Here is a 12,787-nt window from a genome sequence, read left to right on the forward strand (position 1 = left end):
TATATATATATATATATATATATATATATATATATATAGAATATAAAGTATATAGACTCAGTAATCAGTCCTGCATCAATGAGGGGGGGCCCTAGAGCCTCTGTTGATGCATTTAAAAAACACAGCTGGCCTTTTTAGCCTCCTTCAGCTCACCTGCATTTTGCATCGAGCGTATTTCATCTTGTGTGAACATTACTTCATAGAATCGAAGTGTTGTTGGGTCAGCCTAATTAAGCACAGAAATATGCTCATTAGCCCGGGCTATGATTTTGTTGGAAGTTCAACTGGATGCTGAACTTTTTAAGTATTTAAAAAAATATATATATATATCATCTTCCTGATATTTGTAAACATTTTTGAGCCCATTTCTTCCTTTTACTTCACTCTTAAAATATATTAAAATACAATTTACAGTATTAGCCTGATTAGATAGCTTGATTATTCATTAGCTATATTATTCATCATAATCCATGTTTGCTGAAAAAGCAATAATGTAATGGATCTGTATAAATTAGACAAATTCAATAGTTTAAAATGAATTATAGAAAGTGTTTGGTTCTTTAAAAATGTTCTCTTTTTGACACTAAAAGCAAGTAAAAATAAGTAATTGTGTCAAGTTCAGAAGTAAATTTTGTCCGAGTAATGTCAACTAAAAGAAAATAGGAATGAGAAATATTTGCACTAATGAGTTTCTGCAGGGCCAAAGACAATGTTTAATGGTTTGAGATTCAACACAGTTGAAGTCAAAATGTTTCTATATCCTAAATTGGCATCATGTTAATCATTTAAAAACTTTGGATCTCATGTTTTATGCCAGGAATTCAGAATATGTTGGCCTTCAGCGATTGAATGTCGCCCAATATTTTTAATTGTGTTGGGATTTTTTTTTCTATTGTCAAGTCCAGCAAATGAACATAAGTGTGATAACGAAGAAACGTTTCATACAATATATTTGGCTGGATGATCCTAGTAGCAGTTCCAAGTGTAATAAATCAGGAAAAATCTGTTAAAAACAAAGAAAACAGATATCCTTTATAGGTTTATGAGCCACATGCTGAAGTTTATTTATGATATAATAGGGCTGAATCAGTTTGCATGTATGTGTTTGTCTAAAGGAGCGAGTGCTGTTTGTGCTGCTCACTCTTATCATAAAGTGGTCACTAGGTAAAGTGTAAATTACAAGCAGACCATGACATTCCAACATCACCCTGCAGACCAAGAGGACAAACACCAAACCTTTAACTGCTCTCTTCTTTCTTTCTCCACCTCATATTTTCTCTCCTTTTTGAGTCATTCTGTACTTGCTCTTTATTTTACCTTTTCTGCGTCACAGTTCTCCCTTTCTTGTGTCTGTGTGGGTTCACTTGAACTCCCCTCCCTAAAAGTGATCCTTTCTCCTGAAAGGATCCCTGCTTCTATTTCTCTTTGACAGAGGTGTGATTGAAGATGTGTGTTCAACCTCTGTGTCCACTGAGGGACCCTGAGAGTGTGAGCCCAGCTGTGTATTTAGGCCGAGTGTGTACGTGAGTGGTCATTATGAGCAGGGGTGAGCAGTTTCACAGGGTATTTGCTGTCAGTGTTCAGTCAAGCCCAGAGAGTGTGTGTATGCAAACATGGCTGGGCGATGAGGTTTTTAGATGTTTTAGTTGGGCAGAAATGGAGTTAGGAGAAACTGGGAGGCTGCAGCTGATAACAGCCTGGAGGAGTCCGTCTGCTTCTAATCAGAACACACACAGTTACACATCCTCTTACACCCGCCGCTGTCTAATCTAGAGACCCCCTCGGAGTGCTGCTATCACTGGAGGCACCATCCCTCCTAGTGTGGGACATCTGTCTCTACCCAGAGGCTAAAGACGCAGACTCCCCTCACACCTAAGTAGTCTTGGTATATTTAGGGGCTTTATCTTGAAGTCACACCGCTGGATTCTTATCTGCAAACACTCTTTGTAAAGAGTTACGACTCAGCCTTAAAAAGCATGGATGTGCAAATATCAACTGAGCTGCCAAGCATGTTCTAGCAGATGTTCTCAGTGAAGTAGCCTCTTGTCGGCACCTTAAAAGTCAAGCCTGTTTTCGCTGAAATATAAACACATGAGATGGCATGCATACTCATGCATCATCATTTAGCAGAGAGAGAGTTTGATCTCCGCCGATCTGGCCCTGACCTCTCCGCAGGCTGAGCTGACTGGGGAATGAGCGTGTCTGCTACTGTGACTAATCATTACTTCCTTTTATTAAAGCCTTACTTTGATGCCTATAATCAGTCCAGCCTCCCCGTTATTTTTTGGTGCTCCAAAATGAGTCATAGTGGGCTCCATTTTCAACTTTTACATGGGAACGAACACATAGACAAGATTTTAAGGAGAAAATAGACCTCACCAAATTATATTTCTTCCCCTGTTTTTTTTATTTTTATCCCTATCATGGAATGAGAAATATACAAAGACAGTAGTTACATGATATCAGAATTTTTAGGCAAAATCAGCTAGGGGAAACTTGAAATTGGGAGAGAAAAGATTTTTTTTTTAATCTGATTTTTGTCCTATGCTTTTGTTCCCTTTCCCCTTTTCTATGAAACCCCAAATAAAGATACACAGAGCACATTAGGAAACATTGAAACATTAACCAAAGCATCCTATGGATCACTGTTCAGTCCACTATTTGGAACCAACACATGGTCAGCCATCTAATTTAACAGGCTATGTAGGGTTGAACAAGGAAAAGCAGCTTCGAGAACGATGGTTACTCTGGAAGTGCAAGAAAATATAATGAAAAAACAACTACAGGTTCTGCACTCCACAAATCTCGCCTGTATAGATTAACTATCTATGTACTATCTATAAATATCTGCTTTTGACTTTGGTTGATAAAGCCATTAAATAATGTCTTAAACACATAATCACTGCTATGAGACATAGTGGTAGCGCCATCATGCTGAGGGCTTATTTTAGTTTTATTGTGAGAAACCAGATAAAAGAGATTAAAGTTTGTTGTCAATTTACATATTTTGGAAACGTGTAAGGAATAGTAATTTATTATATATAATGTAGCACCATATATACCTTTGAACCTTTCTTTATTTTTAGATGCATGAGCTGCCTGAGCACAGGGTGGAAGTGCTACTGGGACCAGGAGAACCACCTATGCCTCTCGAGCAAAGATGAATCAAAGCTCAACCTTCTTGAAGTGAGTAATTCTCCCCCAATCTGTCAACCAGACAGATCCCTGAGGGAGTTAATGATATCAGTCTCCTACGTGTCCAAATCGCTGACACAATACGGATTTTGCAGAAAAAAATGTTTTCTTTTAATAATCTGAGTCCAGACTGGTTAGGCAAGAGCACCCATGCGGTGAATCATTGTGAGGTTACAATTTCAGTTTCTCAACTACAGTGTGCAGAAATGTTGAAATCAGCTATGAAGTCTCAGGAGGTTCTTTTTTTTTTTTTACAGACGTGTAACAGGATAAAGTATTATTGTAAAACTCCTTTAACATGCTCTGAAGTTTCCCTTTGACAGAAATTTGTGAAGAGTCAAGGAATGTATTTACGGTGAGGGAAAAACTAATGTTTTTATAAATTAGTGTTTCTGAGTAGAAACTGACACAGACCCATCTTTTACTATCAAATATTCAGTGATATGAGCACTGTGAGTGCTAGAAGTGCTCTTAAACAATAAAAATCATATCAAACAGTGTAACAAGATATCAGTGCAAAACAGGGAAAGTTATCCAAAAACAAGCCTAGCTCCATTGGAAACTATTACCACTTTCCTTTAGACGTTTTTCTGACAACATGATGATTAAGTCAGCTATCAAACTATTTGTGTCTACTTTAGAGTTTTACTGCTGAGCCAAATCCCATGGCCTGCGTGGCCCTGTGGATTTTCCCTCTTCAGGCCTGATCCCACTTTAGGAGTGGGTGGGGGGAGACACAGATCTCGCTGCTCTGGTCAGCTGTAGGCCTACTGCTGTTATTCTGAAGCCTTTTATTGTCACGGCTGTTTAATGATAAGGTTTTATCTCATGGGTCTTACACAGATGAGGTAATGAAAGCATGATTGCATCTTTAAAGCAAATGGAGTAAATATCCATTAGATCAGTGTTAAAGGATTGTGCTTTTTTTAAGCTGCTTTAGCTATTTAAATTATAGTTTTTGTTTCAATAGGGGATACGATTTTTATACTAGAGATCATGAGGTCACAGGGAAGTATTTAGCTGTTTCCTTTTTCTGTGTCTGGTGAGTCTGTTTTTCTAATCCTTCACCGTCGCTCTATTTGAAGTCATTGTTGCTTTCCTCAAAGCGAGGCTTGACCCTCTCATTTCCTGCTCCTCCAGATAAACAGGACAGGTATTTTTAGGTGGTGGATGTATGAAAGGGGGGGCTGAGGGAGCCATTGTTTTCTTTAACTGCTGTATGTCACTTCCTTCCCACTAAAAACCCCCCACCTCTTACCACAGAGTGCCGCTTCCTGCCCCAGCCTGATTCCCTCCGATGCTCCTCCATCCCCATCAGGAATGGCCCAAGACTTTACTATGAACCTGAAAAACATCCAGAAGGTGCGTCAGATATCCTCCAGCTTGGGAGCCGGACTTGGACTGTCTCCAAAAACTACATGTGGCGAAAGTGATTGGAAGGAAAAAGAAGCATATGGTGTATTAGCTTCAAGCAGGGCTAAAAACAGATGAATGTTTGTGTTCTGGGATTAGGGTCAATGGATGACTGAAACCAGTCTGAGTGTTCTGCTTGTTAAAAATACAGTGGTTCACACTAAAACTTGTGTGGCACAGAACTAAACTGTTTTCTTTGAATATAGTTTGGCATCCTGTGTATTTTACCTGTAAAACAGATTAGTCTTTGAGAACTCTTATGGAAACCAAAATTGGTAATAAACTATATATGTTCAAACCTTTACCCTAAAACCTAGGTTTAAATTGGCTTTAAGTTAGTTATAACACTCACACCTTCTACAAAGTTCAGTTTCCCTTGAAGGATTTTTCTGACATTTAATCATTTACAAATTATCACATTCAATTGGAGAAAACATATAGAAGGAATTATTTTTTCTTTCGAATTGAAGAAAAGACAAGATGCAGCAAGCAACATTGACTTAACTAAATGATATCTGAGATGTGCTGCTTCTTTTCAGCATCCATTGCTGGAATCTCAATATATCCAAAATACATAGTAAGGCTAAAAGACAAAAGCTTTTTCATCTAAACAAAATATCCACCATAGAGCTGCATGTTATATTATATAAGAGTTATCATCACAATGCTTGTTTTGGAAACAAATAAGCAAATGGTTAGATGCAATATTTGGTTAAATATTGTATTTTACTGTCATGCATGCACATTTTGCATGCCAATGACATATTCAGCCTACTTGAAGGACTGTCCCAGTCCCTGAAACCCAACATTTATTGTTATTATTATTATGTTTTTAATGGCTATGATGTTTAAGCTAACTAACCCAAAGAAAAGTAAAGCTGAAGAGAGGTAAAGTAAAAAAAAAAAGGCTTTATTTCACGAATTGTCAATTTTTTTTGAAAGTCCTTGCCAGGATCTAGAAAGAATTTTTCATTTAAACAACTGAAGAGATTCCAAACAATAAATCAGTTGGGCAGATTTTGCCCAACGCAATACTGGAAAATATTTCCAATTAAAGATACCATGTGTGGGGTGATATAAGACCAAATACAGAAATCAAGTGTTAGTTTAATGCTGTGCAAGATTATGCAACCAAGTTGTAGCATTTAACAGTTCTAAATGTAACAGTTTTCTTTGTTTGTCTGATAACTTGTACAGAATAAATGCCATATTAGTTGTAGAAAAATGTTTAACTGAAAAAAAAACACATTGTGTAGACTTTGGAGAGCCACTGTAACGGATGAAGATCATTTGCTCAGCTGTTTGGGCATGTTCAGCCTCCGGTATCTTGCCATGAGGAGCTGTGTCTTTGTCAGCACAGTGTACAGCTTGTGCATTCAGCCTGAGGCAGCAGGAGCTAATTTTGCTCTTCTTCATTTTCATTCAGGCGGTCTTTTCAGATCACTGGTTAAAAGTCCCATCCTCATAGTTAATCCGCACTGAGGGGTTCTAGAAGCTGACGCTGCATCAGTGAGGATGAGGACCTAACTCAGAGACCTGCTCAAAATGTCACTGCTGACTGGTTGCCAGGCGTGGCTGGTCACACTCTTAACCCCGGCTGGCCTCTCACGATGCCTTCCTGGCGTGTTGCTATGGTGACAGACATTAAGTCACACACAGACTTCCTCAGGATAGCCTTCTCCTCATTATGAAAGTTTAGACAGACTGACGTTTGATCAACGTCTTCATCTCGGACAAGTCAGCAGAGCAGGAAATGTGCTGCCAATCAAATTCAGCCGACACTCCGACCCTGCTGGGATTCCTTTTTTGTTAAATTCCACGCTTTTACCACAGAGAAGAAATACGTTCAGAACAACTTTCTCATCTTTTATATTTAATCTCTGACTGACTTCCGGGGAAATTTTCACACTAGCACACAAAGCAAGAACCGTGCAGCTACCATACATATCAGTCGTCTCGGGTGTCAGAAAGCGAGGTGAAATAGCTGCGTCCTGGAGAGGCCGATCAAAGTAGACCCATTTAAGCTGGCCGGATTCACTGACAAATGACTTCTTCCACTTTAAGCACTTATCGTCTGCTGCTCTTACCTGTCTCTGCCTCTCCGTGGTCTCAGATATCCCGCTCCGGAGAACTCCAGGCACTTATTTTGTGAAGAAATAAATTCACACTCATTATTCTGACTCCCAGATGAGCTGCCGAGGTGTGGGAGTCCAGATGTTTATGAATATGAAATCTGAATGTCTTTTCTGGCAGACTCAGTTAATATGGGATTAATTGTACTTTCACTTTCCTTGTATTTTCTCAGCATTAAAGATTGTTGCTAGACATTAACATTCTGTGCATTTGCTTACTCTTTTCAAGTGTTGAGAACTGCAAATTATCACATTTTTGTTGGCTGTAGTTCTCCAGATACTCCATATTGTTTAAACAAGTGTCTTACTCAACAGAGGGAGAGTCTGGAGTGTGACTTTGGAACAGAATCGCGCTATGAGGCCATATGGCTGGACAACTCAACTGTCAAGTGCAGTGGGGTGACAGTAAGTTCGGACAATAATCTTCCAGAAATAGCCAGTGAGGCAATTTGTTACACGTACTGCCTCATTGAGCTCACACTTGTCATGTTTCAAGCTTATTTTTTAGCTGTTTTTAATCTAATATCTTTAAATCTTGTGTTGATGAGCTGACCAGAAGCCTATCAGAGTGCCAGTGACATTTATTGACAACCCTGGAAAAGTAAATAAATAGGTTACATTTATCCAATACTGCAGTAGCATCTTACCTAAAAAATGAAAAAACAAAATAAATTCAAGTTGTCATAGATGAGATTTCACATGGTCTTAAACCATTAATCTGAACCCCATCTCTAACGATTCTGTAGTCCTTGATTATTATCCATTAAAAGGCATGTAAGGTATATACATACATTTTTATATACCACAAAAACACTAGTAGTTAAAAAAGACCTAATTTGCACTTTATTAAAGAAAATATTTTCTAAGATTAAATTATTCTCTATAAGATTATACTATTGCAGTATATGTGTGATCGATTTTAAAGGCTTACAGACATACTTACTATTATCTGCAATAAATGTGGTCTGCACTATATTTGGGGCAATAACAAGACTTAGAATGATGATCAAATTGGGACACTTACACAGGCTTTTTATCTGATAATATCTGCCTCTTTTCCCTTTTAGTTATTCACCAATCAGAGGAGTCAGATTTACCACCTCAGCCTCAGGAGAGCAGGAGACTTCAGCAGTCAGAGGAAGGATATATTCCTTGACAGCCCTCAGCCCATGAAAGGTAAGATGTAAAACCTATGATTAGACAGACATACAAAGAGAAGGAAAAACACAGCCCTATGCTATGCTGTAATCCTTCTCTTCTTCCTTACTTTAAAGGAAAAAAAAAAAAACTACATGACCCTGGTGCTCAGAGAATGCATTTCTGACGAGACGGGTGGATATGATTGAACCTGTGGAAAAATAAAAGAGTACTTACAAGAATAGACAGTGTCAGACTGCCTTTCACTTGTAATGATAGCAGTTTGTGTATTGCAACACATAATTTGCCAACAACTAGTAATTTACCATAATGTTGTATTCTGCTAACGCCTAATTACACATGATAATTACTGAACATGTGGGGGGGGGGGCTGCGATCGAAGGTGTTATCATAGCCTCTTGCAAGCAGTGTCCAAACCAATTGTCGCAAATACAATTTGAGCTCCATGACAACTGTGAGATGATGAGAGGTGGCGCGTGTTGTTGAACTTAGTATATTGTCTTGCGGAGCCGCTACAAGCCAGTTGTTTGCCTGTCCCATTCCCTGATGTGACGTTCACAGCCACTGTGAACAACAGACCTGGCCCGCTGCCACATATTCTGCTTAACAGGCATCCCGCCTCAGCATGCAAAGTCATCAAATTTTAAAATGACACACACTTTATCACATACATACAGATGCATGCGCCCTAATATGCACGCAGTCAGTTGTGCAGATGTGCTTGCAGTAATACAAATGGCATGTCTCGCTGGGAGGCACTTTGGAACAGGAACATAATCATCTGTTTTCCTGGGCTTTGTTCTCATCCCCTTGTTTTTTCTTCAGTTTTATTTTTATAACAATGAATACATCATCTTCCAAATGTTTATTCTACTTATTTAGAGCATGCGGCCCATATGGTTCATGTAAGCTGTGGAGCAAAATGTTCAGCCGAACATTCAAGGTCAGCAAAGCCAACAGATGTTTTATCAGGCTACAACCAGCACTCCGATAATTTTCCATTGGTAAAAGTAGCAATGCAGGGACTGAAGGACACTGATTTATTACATCCTAAATATATTACAAATATAGGTCATGAAGGAAACGAGACAAAGCAGCAGCATCAAAATTTAACTAGCACCAACACAGCTTTTTGTAAAACATTATGAGTCTAAAAATAGTGTAGACCACTTGTGTAATGTTTGCAGAGCCTCTTGCATCTATGTCAGGTATTATCACAGAAAAAAACTCACTGCAGGCATTACTTTACTATTCTTTTAAGAAGTGCTCTATGACCATGAAAAATTGTTGTTTAAACATTGCTTTTTTATAAAGTATGATAAAAGATTTTTCTATTTGTAGAAATTTGCCCTTAAAGTTCCATTTGAAGGAGTTATTTGACACAGCTTAACAATAAGTAGTGTTAATTAGAAGGACATTAAAACATGGTTTTAAAGATCTATTAACAACTATTTAGTCTTACCTCAAATTCTTAGGTACATTTATGTTTGAACTTTGACTAGGCCATTCTAATACACAAGTGAGTTTGGATGGACACCTTTACATTGATGCGCTGGTTCACCTGTAGGGTCATTGTCCTGCTTTAGAGTGACAATTTTTTCAAGTGGTTCTTAAAACAGTTTCTTCAAGCAGTATCTTGTAGTTAGTTAAAGGGATTATTAGTTAAAGGGATACTCCACACAGCATGATACTGTAATCTCAACCTTTCACCTATGGTGTAGTTTGGTCAGAGCGATCTGCATTAAAAGCTCTACTACACCAAGACTAGATTCAAATACAGTAAAAGGAATAGTTGTGCACACATAGAAACCTATGTCCAGGTCCAGTGCAGGATATTCAAAAACCCCAACAAGGAGAAATAAGGAAAATTCACACACTTTTTCAAAGCTCCCAATGTCTTTTATTGAGAAATACAAAGGTTCAACCACAAGGTCTTCCTCAGGCAAGACCTTGTGGTTGAAACTTTGTATTTCTCAATGAAAGACACTGGGAGCTTTGAACAAGTGTGTGAATTTTTCTTATTTCTCCTGGTTCGTTTTGAATACAGCAAAATAAAACCCCTATTTCCTATTCTTAGCTCCTGTTCCTTCACTTTTACTTGGTTTAACAATTAGAACACTACTGTGGATTAGAAAGAGATTCACATTGATCATGTTTTTCAAATTAGGACTACAGCCTTCTAAGGGGATACTCTAAATTTTTGAAAACTCTATATTGTTTAAATATTTTGGAATGTTTAAACAATGAGACATTTATACCTTAAAATGCTGTTTTTTAAGCTAAATAGCAAAACAGCTGCATTTATACTCAGATTAAACTACACATAGGTGAAGCCATGAACACTATGAGGAGACAAAATATAAACAAACAACACATATTTCCTTCCTCTTTGTTCCAATTCAGTGCAATAAAGTGCTGTTTGCTGAAGGCAAATTGCTAAGAGGAGATCATATGGCCTGGCTCTATTAACTGTTCTTTTCTTGCTACTCTTCTATAAGGGTCAGATAGTGTACGGGCTTACAGTAGGGCTAATGGTTCCCACCTGAGCAGTTCCTCCAGAGTTACCATTGTTACATTTTGACAGCAATTTTTAAACAACATTTTATTTATAGATATCAAGATTAACTTGATGGAATACAAATGCACATCTTACTTTTGGATTTCCTTATTTAAAATCTATGAAAAACCCTTACAGTTAAAGAAAAAAAAAACATACACATTGATATGTGGCAAAAAAAAAAAAAATTTATATATATATATATATATATATATATATATATATATATATATATATATATATATTATGTTTGGATTATTTGGCCCACTATATTATGTATATTATTTTATAAAAGTTCATATACCTATCTCTGTCCCTTCTTCCTCCCGTCTCCCTCTAGTGGAGGTCTACAATTGTGGAGCAGGCAGTTCTGACTGCTCCCAGTGCTGGGGCCGTGAGGACCAGGGACACCTCTGTGGATGGTGTGAAAACAGCTGCAGGCCCAGGGATGACTGTCAGCCAATCACGGATGTGTGTCCTGCTCCTGAGATCAACAAGGTAAAATGTTTGCATTCACCCTCCTCCTCTTTTCTGTGGGCGTTAGCCTCTGTTTCGTTTCGCTGAATCATGAGGTCACTCACATGATATACCTCCCCCCATGTCCTGTCTGTCCAGTGTCAGCTGCTGGGGGGACTGTTTGAACCAATTCTTAATAAAACAGTTCACTCCACAACAACACTGACACTCATTCAACCACAGCTCACATGGGACACAGCTGAAAGGATCTGTGATCCATCAGGAGGGCATGGGAACACCTTCCACTCACTAAAACAGCCACATATGTATTTGTAATCCATGGATCGAGAGCTGTAAGTTAAGAGGTCTTCATGTGAAAGAAACCACAGAAGCTAGAATAAGCTCCCATGAGGGATTGTTTTGAATTTCAACCATAACAGAAGCAAAACCACTCTGGTAAAAAAAGGAATTAGGGCACATTTATCCAACACAGATCTTATTGCGGTCGTGTCATCGTCTCCTCTGAAAGGGTGCCCTTCCTTTAATGCTTTTAGGTAAGCAATACGATCATCATATTTATTTGTTTGTCTAACCGTAGTGGAGGTGCTTTCAGTTTCATCCCCAAAGTCGTTTTCCTGCAGCTTATATCGACGCGGCCACAGCAGGCATTCATGGGAAGCACGGCTCACATGAGAGCCAGTCGGCCTGAACTTCCTGTAGATAAAACCTGGTCAGCCCAGGAGAATAAGCAAAGCAGAACAAAGCAGCCAAATGCACATGCACAAACTCCTTCAAGTACACACACGTAGGCCCACAATCTGTCACACAAACTGGCCATATTGAAGCGTTCACGATTATCCTTCATTCTTTGTAGCTGTCAGCATACTGTGACTAACAGGATGCTCTTTGAGAGCCTAACTCATGTGGACTTCTTATGTGACTGAAGTTAGCTGGGCAGAGATGTGTGTGGGTAGACTATTGTTGCACAGCTCTCTTACACTCACACTGTTTCTCGCAGGAGAGAGGATTGTGGGACTGTGGTTCACTCGGGTGTGTGATGCAATACTTTGGCAGACATGTTTTCTCAGAGAATCCAAGGGGGTTAAAACCCAAGTAGTCCAACTTACTGAAACCAGATCCCATTTCCCTCAACACACACACAGACACCCTGGCCGGCAGCAGCAGCTCTTTGTTATACAGTCATGCTGTGGCTAAGATAATGAAACATGTTTGTCTTCTCTCTCTGATGTCACATACGATCTTTATCCCGAGACAACGGTGCCAAAACATCAATATTAAAATGGAGGACTTCATTATTCGCTAAAGTTTTCCACCTACCTCCTTATTATGAAAAATGTTTTCTGTTTCGTGCACCGACAGCAGACAAAGGAGATATTTATTATCTCCCTCGGCTCTTTGTTCCCATATAATGTGTAGGCCAGTTCATTACTGTAAAAGAAAACATAGTTTGGCATCCAAAACAGGAACTGACAAACACGGTTTATTGACATATAAAGAAAAAAACACAGAAGGACCTAGCTCATACTGGAATGGTTTAGGAGAGAGGATGCAGAAAAGCTTAGATAGAGAAGGGTGGGGAGCGCTACAGTTACGGCAGGGATCTTTTTCCTGTTTTTGTCTTTGTGTCCTTCTTGATTAGAGGGATGCAGGAAAACTGGACTGACAGGAGAAAGATGAAAGCTATGTCAGGAACAGAAAAAAATAAACAAAAGAAAAGCATATGTTTTTTTCTGGCAGGCTGAATCCTGTATATAGGGCACTGCACAAGTATTTATGACCCTAAAGCTTTATCATGTTTTGCTGCATTGTAACCTTAAACATAAATGTACTTTACTTGGACTAACACATACTAATG

At 38.7% G+C, this 12,787-nt stretch overlaps 1 protein-coding gene across 4 annotated transcripts in view; it reads left to right on the forward strand.

Annotated features, from left to right (window-relative positions):
- Positions 1 to 12,787, forward strand: part of plxnd1 (plexin D1) — a 105,897-nt gene that overhangs the window by 31,400 nt on the left and 61,710 nt on the right. For all 4 annotated transcript variants that reach the window (XM_015394741.1, XM_015394743.1, XM_015394740.1 and 1 more), the window contains exons 8-12: positions 3,087 to 3,186; positions 4,459 to 4,557; positions 7,056 to 7,145; positions 7,808 to 7,916; positions 10,796 to 10,953. In XM_015394741.1, coding sequence (XP_015250227.1) covers positions 3,087 to 3,186; positions 4,459 to 4,557; positions 7,056 to 7,145; positions 7,808 to 7,916; positions 10,796 to 10,953 — 556 coding nt within the window. The remainder of the gene's footprint in view (positions 1 to 3,086; positions 3,187 to 4,458; positions 4,558 to 7,055; positions 7,146 to 7,807; positions 7,917 to 10,795; positions 10,954 to 12,787) is intronic.

Source organism: Cyprinodon variegatus, unplaced genomic scaffold (assembly GCF_000732505.1).
Source record: "Cyprinodon variegatus isolate N-32 unplaced genomic scaffold, C_variegatus-1.0 Scaffold706, whole genome shotgun sequence".
Taxonomy (NCBI): Eukaryota; Metazoa; Chordata; class Actinopteri; order Cyprinodontiformes; family Cyprinodontidae; genus Cyprinodon; species Cyprinodon variegatus.